A 23283-nucleotide genomic window follows, 5' to 3' on the forward strand; every position below is an offset into this window, starting at 1 on the left:
CACCCTATTGGGGGCCCCGGGCCCCGCCCCGCAGGTCCTGTCTGCCCTGAGTGCAGGCAGGGCAGGACAGGGCAGGGGGAGGGCTGAGCTGACCCCCACCCCACAGTCAGCCTCCACCCCTGCCCCAGCCACACCTCTGCACCTGCCCCTCCCAGCTGCCCATCCCCGCAGGAGGCTGGGGGCCCAGGTGGAGAAAGGGGAGCACTGGGCCCTCAGGGTAGGGCTGCTACCCCCCTGCCCGACAGTGAGGGAGTCCAGCATGTCAACAAGGGGAACATTCCTCTGGGGGCCCTTGGGGTTCCCGCTGGGCCTCCAGCTCAGGCAGCCTCACCCTGTCCAGGGCCTGGGGCCACGGTGCTCCAGGGCAGCCCCCTGGGAACCTGGAGGGAGCCAGGGGCCGAGGGGGGGCAGACACCAAGCCAGGGCGGCGAGCATGCGCGGTGCCGGTGCTGACCTGGGCCCTGGGTGCGCTCAGTGGCTCAGGACGTCTCATCCCCGTGCAGGGCCCGGGCCATCCCGCCGCAGACGGGGCCCCAGAGGCAGGGCCGGTCGTGCACAGACTCCTCCTCAGGCCCGGGCGTCCCCAGGGAGGCCGTTCTCTGCAGGACACCGAGCTGCTCGGAGGTCAGGCTGCTGCCGCCACCTCCGTGACCAGCACGGGGGTCAGGGCAGGTCTCCAGCGCCCAGCGAGGCCGCAGCCAGGGGCAGGGTGAGGACATCGCTGAGCAGCGGGCGGGGCAGAGGCTGCCCTGCGGTCGGCACAGCTGCTGGAGACGAGGGGGCAGACACCCGTGCCCCTGGGTCAGGACCCGGGTCCTCGGGCAGAGGGTGAGGCCACTGAGGGCAGATGGGGACAGGCTCCGGGTGGGGCTGTGACTGCCCATCCTCAGGGCAGGCCACCAGGAGGAGCTCCCCAGGAAAGGGGCCCTGCAGCGGGGAGGGGGGGGGCAGTGCCCGCCCAGCACCGCCCAGCCCTCCTCAGCTTCCTGGCCCGGCGGCCCCGGGCAGACCGCAGGGCAGCGCCCTCCTCACCGTGGCTCCTGCCCAGCGCCCAGGGATGGGAAGGGGGCTCGGCGCGGGCACAGGGGGGGTGGTGAGTCAGAGGTCAGGTGGCCCGGGAGCCAGGGCTGCCCCAGGCCTGGGCGTCTCCAGGGGCCCCGACCCTGTGTCCCCACACCCTGGCTGATGCCCCCAGAGTCAGGGCCAGGATCCCTGGGGCGAGGCGCGCCGGCGTCCCCTGCTGCCGGGAAACGGAGCCTGGCTCCCCAGACACCCGCTGTCCCGGGTTCAAGAAACGCACAGCACCCGGGGTGGTGCCCGGAGCTGGCACCGAGGGCTCGGTGTTGCCCAGCAGCGAGGGCCAACAAGGGAAGCGCTCACCGCCCACAGAACCTGGGTGACAAATTCAGAGCCAGCAAATGCGTCATCGGGAAGTCACCTCTGGGCCCCAGCCAGGAGCCGTGGGGCTGGGGCGGGCACGTCTCCAGGGAAACGAGATGCAAAGGGCCTCCTTCAGCCACAGTGGGAGCTCCTTCCTGAACAACTGGACACTCGGATGCCCCCGCCCCTCCCCCCAGACTGGCACCTGCCACCCTCACCCCCCAACCCGCCAGATCCCAGCCGGGGCTACTGACACCCTCCTTGAAGAGAAGGGGCTCCTGGGCCTGCCCCCCCCCCAATGCTGCCTGCACCTCTCCACCCCCCGCCCCCAGCCTTCAGGCTGCATGGAGAAGGCTGGAGGGGACAGCAGGGGGGGGGGAGTGACCTAGCCTGTGTGCAGCCAGAGGTCACCCCTGCCCCTGCCCCTGCCCCTGCCCCTGCCCCTGCCCCTGGGGACGGAGAAGGAATGGAGGCAAGCCTGGGCCAGTGTGTGGGGACACGGGAGGTCAGGGACATCCTGTGGCCCAGCCTGGGTGGGGACTGACAGGGCGCTGAGCAGCGCTGCTGTGATGAGGAAGAGCTTCCTGCCCTGAGCCCCGAGCTGCTCCAGGGGATGGGACCACCATCCGGGCTGCCAAGTTCCCAGCGAAGGGCAGAGAGCACACACCGCGGGCACACGGGGCTCGGAGGCACTCTCTTCTCTTTCCCTTTGTGTGTTTCGTCCACAGCCCTTTAAAGACAAAGAGCCCCCTGCCCCGCCAGCTCAGGCCCTGCCTGGCTTGGTCCCGGGCTAGAACTGGCCACCCTCCCTGAGACAAGGGACACGTTCTGGAGGGGCTGTTCTGTGCGGGGCCCAGAGTCCTCACGCCTGGACCCCCAGGTTCGGGAGCAGGCCCTTCTCGCAGCCTTCTCATTTGCTGTGAACAGAACACCCTTCAGCCCGTCTCCCCTCCAGCCCTGTTCCGGCGTTGACCTGTGTGACCCATAACAACACGGCAGAGGTGAGGGAAGGTCACTTACAGATCGAGTGATAAAAAGACTGTGTCTTCCATCTTGGGCCGCTCCCCCCTCTGCCCTGGTCCCGGGGAAGCCCTGCCTGAGCAGCCTGGTGGCCAGGCCCTGCGGGGAGGAACCGAGACCCCTGTCACCTTGCCTGAGTGATCTTGGAGGCAGAGCCCCTCCCCCACCAGGGAGGCCCGAGGCTGCAGCCAGCTGGGGCCTTGACTGCAGCCTGGGACAGGCCCGGAGCCAGACCCCCCAGCCAGGCCCTTTGGCCTCCTGTCTCTCAGACACTGGGAGGTCACTGTCACTCTCATCAGGGTGCTGCAATTGGGGCCATTGTTATCAGCAGCAGGGAGCTGATACACAGTTTTAAATGGAGACGGGGCTCAGAGTCAGTCAGAAGCAGACCAACCAACAAGAAAGCCCAGAGCCATCAGGAAAAGCCTGGAGAGTCTGATGGCATGGAAACTGCAGCTGTCTGCCTGACCAAACACGACCCCAAACCACAAAGTCAGGAGACAAGTGACAAAGTGAGGGGGAAACAGTGACGAGATGAGTCAGGGCTCCTGTCATTAACGCAGAGAGAGCTGACCCAGGGCACAGGGCACAGGGCACAGCCCGACACCCCAAAAGGAAGAGGGGGTCCAGGAGGGGAAACGTGGACAACGGAAGCCAAGGGTTCCTCCACCCTCTGTTCCCACAGCCAGCGTACGCTCAGGCGCTGGGCTCTGAGGGGCCACGGGGGCCATGACTGGCCATGCCCGTCACCTGCCGCTCCAGGGAGAGGACAGGCCGCCGTGGCGCCGAACAGGACGGGCCTCTGACCCCTGCAAAGACGGGCCGAGGAAGGAGGGTGCTGCCGGGCACTGGCCCCAGGCGCTGGGACACCCTCCGGGTGAGGGGCATTCTGCAGGAAAGGTGGAGGCTCCCAGCAGCTAGAGGGCCGGCCGCACCCCCAGCCTTGCCACCTGTCAGGGTGGTTCCCAGGCAGAAAACCACCTTCTGGGCGCTCTGTGCCCCCACATCCCCGTTCCGGCTCTCTGGGCCCAGGCTCCTCTCCCATCTCCGAGCTGGGGGTTGGGCCTTCCCTCTGCCTCCTCAGAGAGTCTGTCCAGCCCGCCCCAGGCCCCAGTCTGGTCTGTCTCTCCTCCATGCCCAGATGTTGTTATCAAACCCGGGGATCGCTGAGCACCTGCACCCCGACCCCTTTCCCCGCCGGGGCTGTGCGCGGTGCCCTGCAGGCCGCCCAGGCAGGCAGGAAGGGTGATGCTGCTCACAGGAGGCCCCTGGTCTCCGGAGGGCTAGCGGCCTCCTAGCATCTCCCAGACCCGCGGGGACCCTCAGAGGAGCCAGCCCCACGGAGGGCAGGTAGGGCAGGGGGCACACACCTCGGGGCTTCAGGCCTTCAAGGAAGTGCTTCTCTCAGCGGGACCCCTGCACAGCAGCAGCAGCATCACAGGGAGTGTGAGATCGCCGATTCGCAGGCCCCAGGTCAGATCTGCAGCATCAGAGAGCCCAGGGTAGGCCAGTGACCTGGGTGTGAACACGCCCTGCAGGGGCTGCCATGCACCCGCACCCCTCCCCCCACCCCCCAGCCTGAGCACCTCCGGGATGGATGGCCCTGATCACACCTCCTCCCAGAGAAGCCGCCAGCTCTGTCTGCAGGGCTCACCTTGGCCTGTCCAGGTGAGAGGCAGGCGGGCACAGCTGATGGCGGCAGCGCGGGGGCTCCTGCAGAAGAACGGGCCTGTCTGAGCAGGGCTCCCTCCCTCAGGCCCACCCTGCCAGGGCCCACGGGGAAGACGGTCCCTTCCCGCCTTCTCACCTCCAGGGCCGTGGACAGCCAGTCCCTCTGGCGGCCGGCACAGGCCCCGTGACCGGCCTCCACGCTGTGCCCCTCTCCCCGGGACCCGGCTCCTGGGTGGTTTTGTTTGTAGGCCGTGCTTTACAGAAACTGTCTGGGTACACTCGGGAGGCGCTGGAACACAGTGGGCCCGGGAATGAGTGTGTATGTGACTGTGTGGGGGGAGTGGGGGTGGGGGTGAGGGGTCCATTTGGGGCCCTGGGAGGATGGGAGCTCCCAAGAGCTCGGAGCAAGGCCACCCTCATTGGCCAGGACTGGGCGGGGCCGGAGACGGAGTGACCCTGCCCTTTGCCATCTGGGTGGGGTCCCCGGCCTCCTTTCCTCAGGCTCCTGGGGACCCCAATACACTGTCTCTGGACATCGGGAGGGCCAGGCACCCTCAGGAAGGTGGGGGAAGTCCTGCGGGGAGCCGGGGATGGGCGCCTGTGATGGGCTCCCGACTGAGACCCCAGGATCTCCCGGGGCCTGGACTCAGTTGTTTCTTCTTTCTGGGGGAAGGGCAGACATCCTCAGGCCTCTGGCCAAGCCCAGCACCTGGAGGGGAGGAAGACGGAGACCGGGGGCGGGGGGGGGGGGAGGGGAAGGAGGCAGGGCGTGGTCCGCGCGCGTGGGGCCCCGCCCTGAGCGCATCTACAGTGGTCTTCTCAAATCATCTCAGCGCGCCCACCGGAAACTCCGCCCCATAGGTAGCTGAGCTCCGCTTTCCTGCCACCTCTTCCGGACAGGTTAGCCAATGACCAAGCTCTTCTTCTGAGGAGACCCGCCCTCATGAAGCTGACAGACACTTCTTTGACCAATCAAAGCTAGGCGTTCTCTAGCGCCTCCCCTCTAGCCTCCGCCTTCGGGAGCGCTCGTCTGGGACGTGGGCCGGGCCAGCTGTGGAAGGTGGGGACCTAGAGATCCCCGCGGGGACTGCAGCGACCCTCCACGCAGAGCTGCGGGAGTCGTCCTGTCTGTACGCTAGTCTGCTTGTGTACTTTTCGTGTGATCTTGTATTTTGAAGTAATTAAGTTCACAGGAAGTTACAGAGAAACGTTCAAGTCGCCGGGCCCCTCCCACAGTTCCCTAGTGTCCGCATCTTGCACACTTAGTACAGTCGCACACCAGGAAATGGCATTGACGCCAGCCGAGAGCTGCTCCGGGGTACACCCGTGTGTATGCGCACGCACAGCGCTGTGCACTTTGATCGCACGTGTAGATTCCAGGGGTCGCCACTGCCATCAGTGTCCAGCCTGTTCCCTCACAAGGATCCCTCCGGTTGACCTTTTACAGCCACAGCCTCTCCCCTCCTCCCGCCAACCCATGCAACCAGTATTCTATTCTTTTTTCTTTCTTCTTTAAAAAAAAAAAAAATTTATTGCCCTAACCGGTCTGGCTCAGTGGATAGAGCATCGGCCTGCGGACTGAAAGGTCCCAGGTTCGATTCCGGTCAAGGGCATGTACCTTGGTTGCGGGCACATCCCCAGTAGGGGGCGTGCAGGAGGCAGCTGATTGATGTTTCTCTCTCATCAATGTTTCTGACTATCCCTCTCCCTTCCTCTCTGTAAAAAAATCAATTAAAATTTTTTTAATATATATTTATTGATTTTTTACAGAGAGGAAGGGAGAGGGATAGAGAGTTAGAAACATCATTGAGAGAGAAACATTGATTAGCTGCCTCCTGCACGCCCCCTACTGGGGATCGAGCCTGCAAACAAGGTACATGCCCTGGACCGGAATCGAACCCGGGACCTTACAGTCCATTGAGCCAAACCGGTCAGGGCCAGTATTCTATCCTCATCCCTGCAACTTTGTCATCTGAAGGCCATTAGCTACCTGAGTGGAAGAATGCGTGTGTAACTGGCTGAGCCTTTTCCACTCCGCGGGGGCCTTGAGGGCCATGCCCGCTGCTGCACGTGTCGCTGGTGTTCCCTCTGCATTGCCGGCTGTAGTCCTCGGTGTGGATCAAGCAGGGTTCCCTCCAGCATTCACCCGCTGAGGGCGGCTGGCTTGTTCCCAGTCTCTGGCTTCTACAAATTACCCGCTCTGAACACTGGAGCACAGTTTTCCTGTGATTACAAGCTTCCACTTCTTTGGCCTAAGTGCCCCAGCGTGCGATGGCTGGGTCCTGTGGAGATGGACGTGTAGCTTTAAAAGAAACAGCTGAGCCCTGGCTGGTTTGGCTCAGTGGCTAGAGCGTCGACCTGTGGACGGAAGGGTCCTGGGTTCGATTCCAGTCAAGGGCACATGCCCTGGTTGCGGGCTTCATCCCAGTTGGGGGCAGGCAGGAGGCAGCCGATCAATGATTCTCTCTCATCATTTATGTTTCTCTTTCTTGTTCCCTCTCCCTTTCTCTCTGAAATCAATACAAATATGTTAAAAAAAGAAAAAAAGAAAGAAACAGCTGAGTTGCCTTCCACAGTGGCTATACCATTTTACATTACCACCCTGCACATTTTCAATTTTTTATTTTTATAAATATATTTTTATTGATTTCAGAGAGGAAGGGAGAGGGATAGGGAGATGGAAACATTGATGATGAGAGAGAACCACTGATCGGCTGCCTCCTGCACGCCCGCCCCACCCCCCGGGGGGATTGAGCCCCCAACCCCAGCATATGCCCCTGGCCGGAATCGAACCCAGAACCCTTCAGTTCACAGGCTGATGCTCTATCCACTGAGCCAAAACAGCTAGGGCCTCACACTTTTAAAGTACATAATCAAATTTTGTTTTACAAAACAACATTTTAAGCAAGACTTTTAAAGCAAGATTCTTTTTTGTTTGTTTGTTTTAAATATATTTTGATTTTTTACAGAGAGGAAGGGAGAGGGATAGAAAGCCAGAAACATCGATGGGAGAGAAACACCCATCAGCTGCCTCCTGCACACCTCCCACTGGGGATGTGCCCGCAGTCAATGTACATGCCCTTGACTGGAATCGAACCTGGGACCCTTGAGTCTGCAGGCCGATGCTCTATCCACTGAGCCAAACCAGTCAGGGCTAAAGCAAGATTCTTAACAATTTTCTTTTCTAACTACATTTTTCTATGTAATCACTGACATAGTTATTCAGTTTTAAAAACATACACTTTAGCCCAGCCAGCGTGGCTCAGTGGTTGAGTGACAACCTATGAACCAAGAGGTCACAGTTTGATTCCTGGTCAGGGCATATGCCTGGGTTTCAGGCTCAATCCCCAGTGTGGGGTGTGCAGGAGGCAGCCAATCAATGATTCTCCCTCATCATTGATTTTTCCATATCTCTCTCCCTCTCCCTTTCTCTCTGAAATCAATAAAAATGTTGTTTTTTTTAATAAAATAAAAAACATACACTTTAGCCCTAACCGGTTTGGCTCAGTGGATAGAGCGTCGGCCTGCGGACTGAAGGGTCCCAGGTTCGATTCTGGCAAGGGCATGTACCTTGGTTGTGGGCACATTCCCAGTAGGAGGTGTCTAGGAGGTGGCTGGTCGATGTTTCCTCTCATCGATGTTTCTACCTCTCTATCCCTCTCACTTCCTCTCTGTAAAAAAATCAATAAAATATATATTTTTTAAAAAACACCAAAAAACCATACACTTTATACATTTGATTGTGATTTTCTTTTTTTATATATTTTTATTGATTTCAGAGAGAAAGGGAGAGGGATAGAGAGACTCATCAATGATGAGAGAGAATCATTGATTGGCTGCCTCCTGCACGCCTCCTACTGGGGACGGAGCCCACAACCCAAGCATGTGCCCTTGACCAGAATCAAACCTGGGACCCTTCAGTCCCCAGGCCCACGCTCTATCCACTGAGCCAGACCAGCCAGGGATTATTGTGATTTTCTTTTACTTGGTAATATATCTTTGAGATCTTTCCATGTTAGTACACAAATGTCTAGCTCACTTCTTCTCTGGCTGCTTGGTATTTGATGAAATACATGTACTGTAATTTACATAATGAATCCCAATTGATGTACTGTCACATTTTCTTTCTTGTTTTGCTATTCACATTAATGCTGCAACCACCAGCTTTGAACATGTGTCAATCTCCTCAGATAATTTCCAATAAGTAGAATTGATCTATGGGCATTTAACATGTTCGTTTGTTTTTTAACATGTTTTTGTTGTTGTTAATCCTCATTGGATTATTTTTAAATCCTCATTGGATTATTTTATTAAAATGGAGAATATTTTTCCATTGATTTTTAGAGTGGAAGGGCGGGGGAGAGACAGAAACATCAATGTGAGAGAGAAATATCAATTATCAATTGGTTGCCTCCCACACCCACCGTGACCCCAGGCTGGGGATGGAGCCTGCACCTGAGGTACGTGCTCTTGACCAGAATCAAACCTGGAACCCTTCAGTCCATGGGCCCATGCTCTATCCACTGAGCAAAACAGGCTAGAGCTAACATGTTAATAGACACTACATAAGAGTCTCCCCAAAAGACGCTACTTGTCATACACTAGGGCTGTTAGTACTTTGTTCTCTATGTTGCAAATATTTTTCCTCAGATTATTTAGCTTAGCTCTTTTCCCACATTTCATTGCTGTTCTTTCCAGACTACTTTGTGGCAACTTGTGAGTTTTGCGCATCACCTTCAGCTTGAACTCTGCAGACGGGTTCCAGGAGGAACTTCAGGCTGTGGCTAGACTTGCAATGGATTCACCAACGAAGCGTAATGCCCCCTCCCCTGGGTCATTTTCTCAGATGTCCGATGAAGGAGATTCAGCTGACACTCAAGCTGTCTCAGAAGCACTAGCAAAGAACCTTAGTAACTTGACTCTCAGCCCTAGTATCAAATTCCCTTCCCTTCCACGAAAACATTCACCCCAACAGCAGGACAGAGAAGAAGAATTCATGGGGTATCTAGTGGGAAGGAGTTATGGCCTGGTCTACAGGAGGAGATGTGGAGTGAGTTCAATGGCAAGTCTTAAAAGAGACCTCAAAGGACTCTTTCCAATACGGCTGAGGAGAAGGAATGAGGCTATTCAAAACCGCAGGAAGAATAGCAATGAACCTGTATTTCCATGTGGCTGTAGCCATTGCCTCTCACATCCAGGTTCTTCTTCTGCTATTGCTGAGAATTATGACATGGGGTCATTTTAGGAATACACCGTATTCTTATACTCATTTAAATTGTAACACATTTTTTTATGTACTATTTCAATTTTTAGTAGCAAATGTGTGTATAGGGCATCTTTAATAAACTTGAGGCATATCTGAGAAAAACCATTTTTCCTCAGACTGTCTTTTTTAAAACATATTTTTTATTGATTTCAGAGAGGAAGAGAGAGATAGAAACATCATGATAAGAATTATTGATTGGATGCCTCCTGCACACCCCACACTGGGGATCAAGCCAGCAACCTGCCGATTGAACCTCGATCTCCCAGTTCATAGGTCAATATTCAACCACTGAGCCACGCGCGCCGAGCCTGTCTTTTGTCTTAAAAGACTAGACTTGCTGGTTTTGCCTGTGAAGAAGTTAAACATTTTGAGCAGAGGCAGCGTCTGCTCCAGAGCTCAACATATGGTCTGAGGATCCTACAGAAAAAAAAAGTTGGCTCCTTGTGAGGTGAGCAGGTGGCTGCTGTGTGGAGGCTGTGCGTTAACAAAGTATCCATGGAGAGCACTTACAACTCAGTGGATTCAAAATCCATTAAAAATTCAGAAATAAAGCTGTTACATGAAAGCAAATCAATAGCCCTAGCCAGTTTGGCTTAGTGGATAGAGTGTTGGCCTGTGGACCTAAGGGTCCTGAGTTTGATTCCAGGTCAAGGTCACATACCTCGGTTGCAGGCAGGTTTCTCCTTAGCCTGGGCCCTGGTCAGGACAGGTGCAGGAAGAAGGCAACCAATTGATGTGTTTCTCTCACATCGATAATTCTCTCTGTCTTGCCCTCTCTCTGCTACTGTCTCTGAAGAATCAATGGGAAAATATCCTCCCAGGAGGATTTTTTTAAAAAGCAAATCAATGGACTCTGGGATATCCTTGCTCAGTAGTTACAGAATGGGTCATTCTAAAATGGGTTTATGTATAATCATCCTATATAATAAAAGCCTAATATGCTAATTGTTCTGTCATCCAGTTGGCTGTCAACCAATCAAAGCGTAATATGCTAATGATATGCTAAAGTCACTCAACTTCTCGCTATGATGTGCACTGACCACCAGGGGGCAGACGCTCTGACCAGTAGGTTAACTTGCTGCTGGCATCCAGCAGATCAGGACTGAGCCCTCCTGCAGTCCCTCCCCAGCTGGCCAACTTCCCACATCCCTCCCCAGCCCCAATCTTGCACCAGTGGGGTCCCTCGGCCTGGCCTGCACCCTCTTGCAATCTGGGACCCCTCAGGGGATGTCAGAGAGCAGGTTTCAGCCCAATGGCGGAATGACAGGTTGCTATGATGCGCACTGACCACCAGGGGGCAGATGCTCAATGCAGGAGCTGCCCCCTGATGGTCAGTGCACTCCCACAGGGGGAGTGCCACTCAGCCAGAAGCCCAGCTCACAGCTGGTGAGCACAGTGTCGGTGGCGGGAGCCTCTCCTGCCCCTGCAGCAGCACTAAGGTTGTCCAACAGCCAGCTTAGCTGGACATCTCCCGAGGGCTCCCAGACTGCGAGAGGGTGCAGGCCAGGCTGAGGGACACTCCCCCCCCCCAGTGCATGAATTTTGTGTACCGGGCCTCTAGTCAATAATAACTTTTATAAAAGTACTGGCTGGAATGGCATCTCATTATGGTACAGAAGTACATGCAGCAAACCTCAGGGAAACATTCCCAAATTTGCAATATGAAGTCAGGAATAAAAATGATCTTACATGGGAAGAAATTGTGATGGAACTGGTATGCAGTGTTTCTAAAGAAGATCATAGTAAATTTTATTTGCATGCTTCTAAGCCATGATGATGAAGGAATAATTTTTGGAACAAATGTTGACCTGAGAAAATTAACACGTTTTTTCAGAGGGGATTATTGCAGAAGTCTAACTAAAAACCCAACCTTTTCATTATTCAGGCCCGCCAAGGTACAGAACTGGACTGTGGAATTGAGACTGACAATGGTTATAATGGTGTCCTGACATGTTAGAAAATACCAGTTGAGCCCGGTGTGGCTCAGTTGGTTGGGCATCCTACCCATGCACCAAAAGTTTGCTAGTTCAACTCCCAGTCAGGGCACATGCCCAGGTTGCTGCTTGACCCCCAGTAGGGGGCGTGCAGGAGGCAGCCAATCAATATCTCTCTCATTGATGTTTCTCTCTCTCTCTCTCCCTTCCTCTCTGAAACCAATAATATATATAAATTTTAAAAGCCCAGGCAAACTTAAAAAAAAAAAACACTTTAGAAGTACAAACACATAGTCATTGCAATAAAAATCTCAGCCAATGGATTAAGCCACAAAGAGATGCCACCAAAGAATCAGTGACCTGAAGACGGTGCCTTGGAAATCACCTCCTGCCTTGCTCCCTCTTAGCTGCTGCTGCTGCTGCTGCTGCTTTCCCTGAAAAACTGCAGCAGCTCCTCCTCAGAGACCCAGGCTCTGGCTCTTCAACGCCCCCCATCCTGGCTCCTAGGCTTCTGATGACACCAACTGCTCTTCTTCCCCTTGTTCTGTACAGCTTCTTCCTGTACTATCTCTGCTACTGCGGCATCCTGTTTTGCACATTCAGTCTTCCAGCCCCTTATAATCAAGCTCCAGGTCCTTATCTCTTAGCTCCTTATAGTATGACAGCAGAGAACTTCTCCTACTTCCTGTATCTGCAGGGCTGACAGAGCTGAAAATCAAACACAGGGTTTAATTGTGTGGGTTACAGAATCCCAATGTCACTTGAATTTCAAGTCTCTCCATGTTTCTTTTTTTAAAAAAATACATTTTTATTGATTTCAGAGAGGAAGGGAGAGGGAGAGAGAGATAGAAACATCCATGATGAGAGAGAATCATTGATTGGTTGCCTCCTTCACGCCCCCTACTGGGGATCAAGCCCAAAACCTGACTAAGTGTCCAGACTAGGAATCAAACCGTGACTTCCTGGTTCATAGGTCGACGCTCAACCACTGAGCCACACCAGCCGGGCTCTCCATGTTTGTCATGTGAAAGGTAGGGCAGTGGTTGGAGGAGCAGGGCCCTGAAACCTGGAACTGGGACATCTGGTCACCCTCAATTGAAGCTGACTATCGGGAAGCCCCCAGTCCCTCTGAGCCTCCCTTGCTGATGTGAGTAGCCTGCCTTCTCATGTCCGGGAGACTGGTGCTCCATTGCTGGAGGACTGTGTCATTAACTCACTTGGGCAGGTGCCTTTCAAGGGGACACCTGTTCTTAATAAAGGGAAGATAAATGATCCAATAAAAAAATGGGTAACGGACCTAAATAGAATCTTTTCAAAAGAAGACAGAAGGAAGGCCAAGAGACACATGAAAACATGCTCAAAGTCACTAATTATCCGAGAGATGCAAATCAAAATGACAATGCGGTACCATCTCACACCGGCCAGAATGGCTATCATCAACAAATCAACAAACGACAAGTGCTGGCGAGGATGCGGAGAAAAATGAACCCTCGTGCACTGCTGGTGGGGATGCAGACTGGTGCATCCACAGTGGAGAACAGTATGGAGTTTCCTCAAAAAACTGAAAATGGAACTCCCATTTGACCCAGTAATCCCACTCCTGGGAATATATCCCAAGAAACTAGAAACACCAATCAGAAAGGATATATGCATCCCCATGTTCATAGCAGCACAATTTACAATAGCTAAGATTTGGAAACAGCCTAGGTGCCCGTCAGCAGATGACTGGATCAGAAAACTGTGGTACATCTACACAATGGAATACTATGCTGCCATAAAAAAGAAGGAATTCTCATCATTTGCAGCAACCTGGATGGAATTGGAGAACATTATGCTAAGTGAAATAAGCCAGTCCATGAAAGAAAAATACCACATGATCTCACTCATTTATGGATAATAAAGAACATTATAAACTGATGAACAAAAGGATAGGTACAGAGACAGTAAAGCACCAAGCAGAATGTCAAATTACAGCGGGAAGGTTAGGGAGAGGTGGGGGAGATAAGAGATCAACCGAAGGACTTGTATGCATGCATATAAGCATAACCAATGGACTCAAGGGGACACCTGTTGTCCTTGAGACCCATTGCAACCATCCCCTTGACATTAGACCCATAACTAGTGTCAAACACCTATATGCTCCAGGGAACAGACACAAAGTCTGACCCAAGAGGAAATAGCTCACACATCAATAAAAATTTCCAGCCCGCCCTGACTGGTTTGGCTCAGTGGATATAGTGTCGGCCTGTGGACTCAAGGGTCCTGGGTTTGATTCCGGTAAAGGGCACATGCCCAGGTTGTGAGCTCAATCCCCAGTGGGGGGGTGTGCAGGAGGCAGCCAATCAATGATTCTCTCATCATTGATGTTTCTAACTCTCTCTCCCTCTCCCTTCCGCTCTGAAATCAATAAAAAAATTTTTTTTGGAATATGTTTTATTGAGTTTTTACAGAGAGGAAGGGAGAGGGATAGAGAGTTAGAAATATTGATTCAGCTGCCTCCTGCACACTCCCTACTGGGTAATGTGCCCGCAACCAAAGTACATGCCCTTGACCGGAATCGAACCTGAGACCCTTCAATCCGCAGGCTGACGGCTCTATCCACTGAGCCAAACCGGTTAGGGCAAAAAAAATTTTTTTTAAATTTCCAGCCCACATGGTGTGGCTCGGTGGTTGAGCATCGATCCAGGAACCAAGAGGTCTCTGGTTCGATTCCTGGTCAGGGCACATGCCTGGGGTTGTGGGCCTGATCCCCAAAGGAAAGCATGCAGGAGGCAGCTGATCAATGACATCCCTCTCTCTCATTGATGTTTCTCTCTCTATCCATCTCCCTTCCTCTCTCTAAAAAAAAATCAATAAAAACATATTAACTATCTAATTAAGACAATGGTAACTGAGGCAACTTCCCCACCAAATAATCATGTAAATCCTTACTGATAAAATAATCTGCCTGGCCGAAACCGGTTTGGCTCAGTGGATAGAGCGTCGGCCTGCGGACTCAAGGGTCCCAGGTTCGATTCCAGTCAAGGGCATGTACCTTGGTTGCGGGCACATCCACAGTAGGGGGTGTGCAAGAGGCAGCTGATCGATGTTTCTTTCTCATCGATGTTTCTAACTCTCTATCCCTCTCTCTTCCTCTCTGTAAAAAAGCAATAAAATATATTTAAAAAAAATAATAATCTGCCTGTTACTGGAATTACCTGCCTAAGGGCAATAGATGTATCCCAAACGTGAATAAAAGGGACGGCAAGGCCAAAGCAAGACGTAGTCCTCCCACTAGAGGTGGGCTCCCGCCTGGCCCCCATTATTCCCAAATTAAAAAAAATATATTAAAAATAAATACATAATAAATATTTCCATGACTTGATTGATATCTAACAGCTAAACCCAATCGAACACTTGTGGGAGTGTATTTTCAGGGTGTTAGACTAAGGAGGTGAGCTATAACATTCAACTGGGGCCGGATTCACTGATAGGGGTGCCCTTACTAGAATTCCAGTTTGAACGTTAGTGCATACAGCTGGTGAGAAGTCCAGCATCTCACTTTGTTGGCTGACTGTACTTGGACACACTGGTGGCCTGATGTTCATGGGTTTTGATACCAGCTGTCCTGGCAAGTGGTGGAGGAGGGGAATCCCAAGGCTCAGGGAGAGAGGAATTTGGGAGTAGATTTCTCACATTCCACCTGACACACTCCACTCCGAAACCGTGTTCCACAAAGGCCTGGAAGCACCTGCTTTCAGTGAGGCATTGAGAGCCATTAGAGGCGAGAAACAGGTGTCTTTGAAAAGCTCTGGAAAGACCACAGTGTCTCTGGAAAATAGGCAGCATTCTACAGCCCGAAATGCTCTAGACCAGTGGTCGGCAAACTCATTCGTCAACAGAGCCAAATATCAACAGGACAACGATTGAAATTTCTTTGGAGAGCCCAATTTTTTAAACTTAAACTTCTTCTAACGCCACTTCTTCCAAATAGACTCGCCCAGGCCGTGGTATTTGGTGGAAGAGCCACACTCAAGGGGCCAAAGAGCCGCATGTGGCTCACGAGCCGCAGTCTGCCGACCACAGCTCTAGGCCTGGGAGCCAAACACCTGACTGCAGTTGTCACAGAACAGGGTCACAGACTCTACCCCAGTTGCCAGACCCAGAGCCCCTGGATGGAAGGGCTGGGTCCCCTGGGAAGGTCTCTGCACCACTGTTGGACGAGCACACTGTTAGGGTCGCCAAAGGAGGCACACAGGAGGCCAAAGGGGGTAAAGAATTATGAATTTAGCCAAGACCTGTTTGGCTCAGTGGATAGAGCGTCGGCCTTCGGACTGTAAGGTCCCAGGTTCGATTCCGGTCAAGGGCATGTACCTTGGTTGCGGGCACATCCCCAGTGGGGAATGTGCAGGAGGCAGCTGATCGATGTCTCTCTCTCATCGATGTTTCTAACTCTCTATCCCTCTCTCTTCCTCTCTGTAAAAAATCAATCAAATAAAAAAAAAAAAGAATTATGAATTTATTAGGTCATCTGGAAAACCAGATGGCACCAGCACCCAGGGATGGCGAGTCAGAGGTTTTAAAGGATTCTAGGTGGGCTTTTTCGGCTGGGAATTCTCTGGGCGGGTCCGGATCCTGGGAAGGTCCGGAGAAGGATACTGGTCTTAGCAAGTGGAACGTGGTCTAAGGAGCAAAAGGGAATGTCGGTTGTCAGTTCCCAGGGGAGGGGGTATCGATTCAATTATTTGATCAGACCTCACATTCCAGCCTTTTTGCCCTAAAAAAAAAAAACAAAACCACCATCTTTCCAAGCCATTTACTACAGTGCCAGGTTATCCCTGAGAAGAGCAGGTATGCTTGAGCAGGATTCCCTCCCTCGGTCAAGTAACACTAAGAATATTGTTACTTCTCGCCTTCCAGAAGCTTGGACAGACACGTCTGGTGGATAGCACATTCCTGATTGACAGTCTCCAGCTCTGCCCACCTCTCCCTGGCTTATTGGGCTCCTGGGGTGGGGGGCAAATCCATGCTTTATTATTTTTATTTTTTTATTGATGTTAGAGAGGAAGGGAGAAGGAGAGAGAGAAACATCAATGATGAGAGAGTATCATTGACCAGCTGCCGCTTGCACGCCCCACACTGGGTATTGAGCCCACAACCCAGGCATGTGCCCAGGCCGGGAATCCATCCTGTGACTCCTGGTTCATAGGTCTATGCTCAACCACTGACCCACGCTGGCCAGACTGAAACAATGCTTATGGAGAGCCGCCCACACACACTCAGGCGGCATTGGAACATGGTGGGACTTGGTAAGGAGTGTGTGTGTGTGTGTTTGGGGGTGGGGGCACATTCTGGGCCCTGGGAGGGTGGCCGCTGCTCTCAGAGGCCTGGACTGGATGGGGCCGGAGACAGAGTGACCGCGCCCTTTGCCATAAGGCATCGCAGCCCTCTTTCTCCTCTTCTGCATCAGGAGCACAGCGTCTCTTTTCTCCGCCCCAAGAGGGTGGGCAGGGAGGACCCAACGGTGCTTACGGGGCCTCCTGGAACCTGGATTTCGGTGGAGAATCGTCATCGGCCTTCACAGGCTGCGGACTTTTAGGTTATCGCGGGGAGTGGGGGCGTGCCTCGGCCTCCGGCCTCCCTATCGACAAAGGAATGTAAGCCGAGGCTCCAGCATGGCGCGTCCCCTGCGGGCCCTGAAGCCCAGAGGTAGGCACAGAGAGCGTGTCACGGGCAAAGTGAATCCTAGGAACAAGCGCGCAGGCGCTGTGAGCCCCACTCGGGGGTATTTCCCCTTTTTCAACAAAAACAAAAGTTTAAAAAAAAAAAGGACAAAAGTTTTTCATAGTTACAGCAAAGCCTCGGGCCGAGTTCTACGCCCAAGATGGCCAGTTGGAAAAGGCTTTCCCCTGCTGATGTGGCTAGCCCCCATTCGCTAGCCGTCCACTGCGGTCAGGCGCCCCTCCTCTTTCCCGTTCTGCGCATGAACCCGGCGGCCTGCACGCAGGCGCAGAAGGCCATCGCGTCTATGGTCTTGCAAGCCTGATAGAAAGTCCACCCGCCCTCGCGAGGACTCTATGGTTCCTGCGCGCGAAGAGAGGCGGCCTATATAAAGCATGCGCAGGCGTGGGAGCGTCTCTTTCCCTTCGGCGTGGTGAGTAGTGACGGGTGCAGATTCCCGCCGTGCCCTTGCCGTTTCCCTCCCGTGGTTGGAACCTTGTTATCGTCTTCTGTTCTGACTTTTTCTGTTTCATTGTAGCCACTGAAGATCCTGGTGTCGCCATGGGTCGCCGCCCCGCCCGGTGGTGAGTATTGAATCCATGTAATTTCGCTGCTGGGAAGAGGAATAGGTGCATTTGGCTACTTAAGGCAATCGTGGGGGTGGAACCTCTCTAGTACACCCAGCTTTTCCTATTTTGGGAATGGACTCCCTCGTTCTCCCCTATACCTTCCGGATCGCTTTAGGTCTTCGTTTAGATCATGTGGTTCTTTCACTTAAAACTTGATGCCGCTCTCACAGTTTTGTTGGGGTTTTGTATTGATCCTTTCCTGCATTTCCGAGCCAGTTTCAGGCTGGAAGCGGCGTCCGCCTTGCATCCCGCCTTTTGTCCTGGAAATTCGCCGCCTTTTGAGGCTCAATGCCTTCTGGGCCTTTGTGTGCCTTGCCCTTCTTATTTCCGGGCTGCGTGTCCAGAGAGCTCAAGTCTTGTGTGGCCTGCAGAGGGCGTTGGGAGTCGTTCACATGGCTTGGAGGCCAAATGCCACGTGCCCAAAAGTCTAGGGTGGACAGTATGAACTGTGCTGCTTTTATGCAGCAAATATGTAGTACACAGCGCCTGGAAGTGAGAGGTGTTTTTTTAACTGGGAAAGTCTGTTTCAAAGGATTGGCCCTGTGAGAAGTTGGAAACCCAGTAAGGGGTCAAGAAAGATTTTTGCCTACATGGTTGTCCTCTTAACTTTTGGCCGCCTAGATGTGACTGTGTCTTGCTTTAGCGCCACGCCAGACACGGAGGTAGCTTACAGATTGGCTTGTGCCATCCCCTCCTTTGGTCGTGGAGGGAGCGCTGAAGTGCCTATTGACCAGTTAACTTGTGAATCCCTGCAAACCTGGGTTTCTCCCTCCCCCTCCCCGCAGTTACCGGTATTGTAAGAACAAGCCGTACCCAAAGTCTCGCTTCTGCCGAGGTGTCCCTGGTAAGTTGCAGAAAAGCTCCCCAACTGGTTTGGCTGCGCTGACTCCGTTGCTGAGGGCACCCCACACACAACTGACCCCAGGCTTTTTTCAGATGCCAAGATCCGCATCTTTGACCTGGGGCGGAAGAAGGCGAAAGTGGATGAGTTCCCACTCTGTGGCCACATGGTGTCAGACGAATATGAGCAGCTCTCCTCCGAAGGTGAGATGCGGGATTCCTGGTTAGTCGCACCTATTCCTACGTGCTCCCCCAGCCAAATCCGCAGCTCACTGGACTGGAATTACCAGTTCCTTAGTCATGAACACCCAATTGTGAGCTATGATGATGCTTCTGTGCCATCCTTACTCTGCTGCCTTCCTCCCCCCCCCCCCCCCCATCTAGCCCTGGAGGCTGCCCGTATTTGTGCCAACAAGTACATGGTGAAAAGTTGTGGCAAAGATGGCTTTCACATCCGAGTGCGGCTCCACCCCTTCCATGTCATCCGCATCAACAAGATGTTGTCCTGTGCTGGGGCTGACAGGTGAGTTTGAGGGTCTCTGTTGAGCTTGATTATAGTAGTAGAGCAAAGAGATGGCCCCACTCAACCGTCCATGGCAAAGCCAGCCTAATTGCTGGCAAGATATGGGCACGCATTTTTCTGCTACTCTTCAGATGAGCAGAGGCAAAAAGGGCATCATGACTAGGGCTTAGCCTCTGGGCAGCAGGTGGAGGAAGCAGCTTTGAGCCTGATGACAGCCATCTGCCAGCAAGCACGTTGCTAGGGCAGTTGCACATTGAAGGGCTTTCAGATGAGCCCGGGGGTGGGGGGGGGCACCTTAGCAAAGATTCTGTTTGAGTCTGTTTTGGGGTTCACTGCAGCCAATTAAGCCGACCATGCTCTTTTCCCCGTGGGGGCCTGGTGTGCAATGGCTGCAAACAGCAGCATCCTTGGTAGTGTACGCAACCTGTTGCTAGTATGGGTTGCCATAAGGGACCTTGGATACAGCCCTTTCCGGTGGACACTCGTGTCTGAACTCATGCTGCCCCCAATCTAGGCTCCAAACGGGGATGCGGGGTGCCTTTGGAAAGCCCCAAGGCACAGTGGCCAGAGTCCACATTGGCCAAGTCATCATGTCCATCCGCACCAAGCTGCAGAACAAGGAGCATGTGATTGAGGCCCTACGCAGAGCCAAGTTCAAGTTCCCTGGCCGCCAGAAGGTAAGAAGTGCGGTAACCTTTGGTCCCTCCTTTCCTTGCCCAGATCCCCCAATATGTAGACTCAATTCTTTGTTTTTTTTTCCCCAGATCCACATCTCCAAGAAGTGGGGCTTTACTAAGTTTAATGCGGATGAGTTTGAAGACATGGTGGCCGAGAAGCGCCTCATCCCAGATGGCTGTGGGGTCAAATACATCCCTAATCGTGGTCCCCTGGACAAATGGCGAGCCCTGCACTCGTGAGAGTCTCAGTGCTGCCCCCACCTTACACCCAACCAATAAATCAACTTTCCATCCATGTCTTTGCATCTGGATTCATGGGGGATGGGGGAGCCTCTGGGAACCCTTTGAAATGTGCCACAGGGGCTGGCAAGAGCTGACCTTTGGGCAAATAGTGTGCAGTCCCAGACCACAAACATGACCTCAACTTGAACTTGCCCCTAATGTCTTGCTAGCTGTTCTAATTTTCTATTGACTTTTTAAGAGGCAGATCAGTTAGTTGCTCTACTCATGTAAGCGTTCACTGGTTGATTCTTACAGGTGCCCTGGCCGCCTATCAAACCCACAATGTTGGCATATTGGGATGATACTCTAACCCCTGGCCAGGGCACTAGCTGTTTTTACTGTGCTCTGTTCTCTGGAAAATGTAGTAGCAGTCCTGGAGTTGATTCGTGTCCTGTTCACACCTTCACAGCTGTCACAAAGGAAACATGCTTAAGTTCAGAACTTATTACAGTTGCAACTATTACATGAGAGCTGGCTCATGTATTTTCTGCATCTATAGCCTTGGTAACTACTCTCCCAGGGGCTGCACACAGGATCTGCAAGATACCAGGAAGGCCAGCCCAGGAGGGGGGTGGAGTCCCTGAGAAACACTGGCCACTGAGGGGCAATAGTGGCATGGTATGCTGACGGCCCGCAGAGCAGTGGGAGTAGAAAAGACGTGGGAACCCTAGCCGGTGTGGCTCAGTGGATAGAGTGTTGGCCTGCAGACTGAAGACTCCTGTGTTTGATTCTGGTCAAGGGCACATGCCCAGGTTACTGGCTCAATCCCCAGTGGGGGATGTGCAGGAGGCAGCCTATCAATGATTCTCGATGTTTCTATCAATTCTCCCTCTCGGAAATCAATAAAAATATATTTTAAAAAAAGACCTGGGCCCTAACCGGTTTGGCTCAGTGGATAGAGTGTCGGCCCCCGGACTCAAGGGTCCCGGGTTCGATTCCGGTTTGGCTCAGTGGATAGAGTGTCGGCCCCCGGATTCAAGGGTCCCGGGTTCGATTCCGGTCAAGGGCATGTACCTTGGTTGCTGGCACATCCCCAGTGGGGAGTGCAGGAGGCAGCTGATCGATGTTTCTCTCTCATCGATGTTTCTAACTCTATCCCTCTCCCTTCCTCTCTGTAAAAAAATCAATAAAATTATTCCAAATAAAAATAATAAAAGACCTGGGCCCTGGCTGGTTTGGCTCGGTGGATAGAGCTTTGGCCTGTGGACTGAAAGGTCCCAGGTTCGATTCCAGTCAAGGGTGCATACCCGGGTTGTGGGCTCCATCCCCAGTGGGGGCGTCCAGGAGGCAGCCAATCAATGATTCTCATCATTGATGTTTCTCTCCCTTCCTCTCTGAAATCAATAAAAAATATATTAGAAAACAAAAACATCGGGGAGAAAACGGTGCTGTCCCCACCCACACTGCACCCATTGCACAGAGGAAGAGTCTCAGGCCAATGATGGGAGGAACTTGCTCCATGTCTCTGCACCCGTGTCCCTTGATGTCCCCTTCTCAGGGACACGCCCCGGGTCAGGTAGGGCTGGGTGGGGGCTTTGGCTCCTGGTCCTCAGGAGTGCAGCTTCCCTGCAGTGATGAACCTACCCGAACTAAGGGGTCCATCACGTCCTCCCTGGCCACCTTGCCAAGCGTCAGCCTCTGGGCGTTGAAGGCACAGATGCGAAAGGCCTGGGCCGCCCCCACCAGGAGCAGGAGCGCAGCTGGGCGGCGCATGGCTGTGTTTGGGCTGGTGGCGCCCCCTGCAGGAACCCAAGGCGGCGGCGGCGGCCCAGCTGGGCCTGCTTGTGGCTTCAGAAGGACCTGGTTATGGACAGAGAAGGGGATGCTCACCCTGCTGCCCAGCACCAGCCCCCAGAGCTGCCAGCCTCGAAGACGGCTGCCTCTTCTCTCTGTGGACACCTTTGATGTGGGCACATGGCTCGGCCTCACTCTCTCTCTCTTTTTTTTTAATATATTTTTATTGATTTTTTACAGAGAGGAAGAGAGAGGGATAGAGAGCCAGAAACATCGATGATAGAGAAACATCGATCAGCTGCCTCTTGCACAACCCCCACTGGGGATGTGCCTGCAACCAAGGCACATGCCCTTGACTGGAATCGAACCTGGGACCTTTCAGTCCGCAGGCCGACGCTCTATCCACTGAGCCAAACCGGTTTCGGCAGCCTCACTCTCTTCATGGTGATAAAATACACATGGCATGGAACTGAGCTTCTTAACCAGGTGAGTGGCGTCAAATACATCCATATTGTGCAACCATCACCACCATCCAAACCCAGGACTTTTTCATCTTCTAATGCCGCGACCCTTTAATACAGTTCCTCATGTGGTGGTGACCCCCAACCATAAAATTATTTTCGTTGCTACTTCATAACTGTAATTTTGCTACTGTTATGAATCGGAATGTAAATATCTGTGTTTTCCGATGGTCTTAGGCGACCCTGCCAGTGGTTCTCAACCTAGAATCTAAACGGAAACTCTGTCCACATTAAACACTAACCCCCCATTTCCCCTCCAGAGCCCTGGCACCAGCCACCCTCCTTTCTGTCTCTCTGAGCTTCACTACTCCAGGGACCTCACAGAATGGAATCAGTGTCTGGCTTATTTCATGTAGCATAATGTCCTCAAGGTTCATCCATTTTGTAATGTGTGTCAAAATGTCCCTCCTTTTTAAAAAATATTTTTTATTGATTTTTTTTTTTTACAGAGAGGAAGGGAGAGGGATAGAGAGTTAGAAACATCGATGAGAGAGAAACATCGATCAGCTGCCTCCTGCACACTCCCTACTGGGAATGTGCCTGCAACCAAGGTACATGCCCTTGACTGGAATTGAACCTGGGACCCTTGAGTCTGCAGGCCGACGCTCTAGCCACTGAGGCAAACCAGTTAGGGCTCCTTTTTTTTTTTTTTAACACGTTAAGCGCCCAGTCAGTCACCGGTGACTGACACTATACTTTCTGTCCAGAAGACAAAACAGGCTGGGCGCTTAACGTGTTAAGCCCACAGCACCCAGTATTCCCAGGTGGTCTCCCATCCAACTACTAACCAGGCCTGACCCTGCTTAGCTCAGAAGGTCAGAGGAGATCAGGAGAGCTCAGGGCGGTACGGCCATAGACAAAACCTCCCTCCTTGTTAAGGCTGACCCACATTCCACTGCATGGCTGGCCCACGTGCTGCTCATCCCTTCCTCTAGGAGTGGACACTCGGGTGGCGACCCCCTTCTGGCTACTGTGAGCGATGCTGCTGTGGACATGGGAGAACAGATACCTTTCAGGTTCCTCCTTTCCATCCTTGTGGGTCTGTACCCAGAAGTGGAATTGCTGAGCCTCATGGGAACTCTGCTTAGTTGGTTGAGGAAGCGCCC

General features: G+C 53.1%; 1 protein-coding gene and 1 long non-coding RNA gene across 3 annotated transcripts; one reads left to right on the forward strand and one right to left on the reverse strand.

Moving 5' to 3' along the window:
• Window positions 1-3542: 3542 nt before the first annotated feature.
• Window positions 3543-4654, reverse strand: LOC307096173. Its single transcript, XR_013813244.1, has 3 exons — window positions 4208-4654; window positions 4055-4113; window positions 3543-3880 (listed from the first exon to the last, which is right to left on the reverse strand). It is a non-coding gene; the product is annotated as an uncharacterized lncRNA (long non-coding RNA).
• A 12802-nt stretch (window positions 4655-17456) lies between these two features.
• RPL10 (ribosomal protein L10) lies at window positions 17457-19958 on the forward strand. 2 transcript variants are annotated; one of them, XM_079765569.1, is made up of 6 exons: window positions 17457-17555; window positions 18386-18444; window positions 18537-18644; window positions 18825-18963; window positions 19478-19640; window positions 19728-19958. In XM_079765569.1, exons 1-6 carry the CDS (start codon window positions 17533-17535, stop codon window positions 19878-19880), a joined length of 645 nt encoding a protein of 214 aa, XP_079621695.1. In that variant the 5' UTR covers window positions 17457-17532; the 3' UTR covers window positions 19881-19958. The 2 variants fall into 2 exon arrangements, with proteins under 2 accessions (XP_079621695.1, XP_079621696.1); XM_079765570.1 differs by lacking the exon at window positions 19728-19958 and having other exon boundaries at window positions 19489-19634.
• Window positions 19959-23283: the final 3325 nt, after the last annotated feature.

This window comes from Cnephaeus nilssonii (genome assembly GCF_951640355.1).
Source record: "Cnephaeus nilssonii genome assembly, chromosome: X".
NCBI classification, from domain to species: domain Eukaryota; kingdom Metazoa; phylum Chordata; class Mammalia; order Chiroptera; family Vespertilionidae; genus Cnephaeus; species Cnephaeus nilssonii.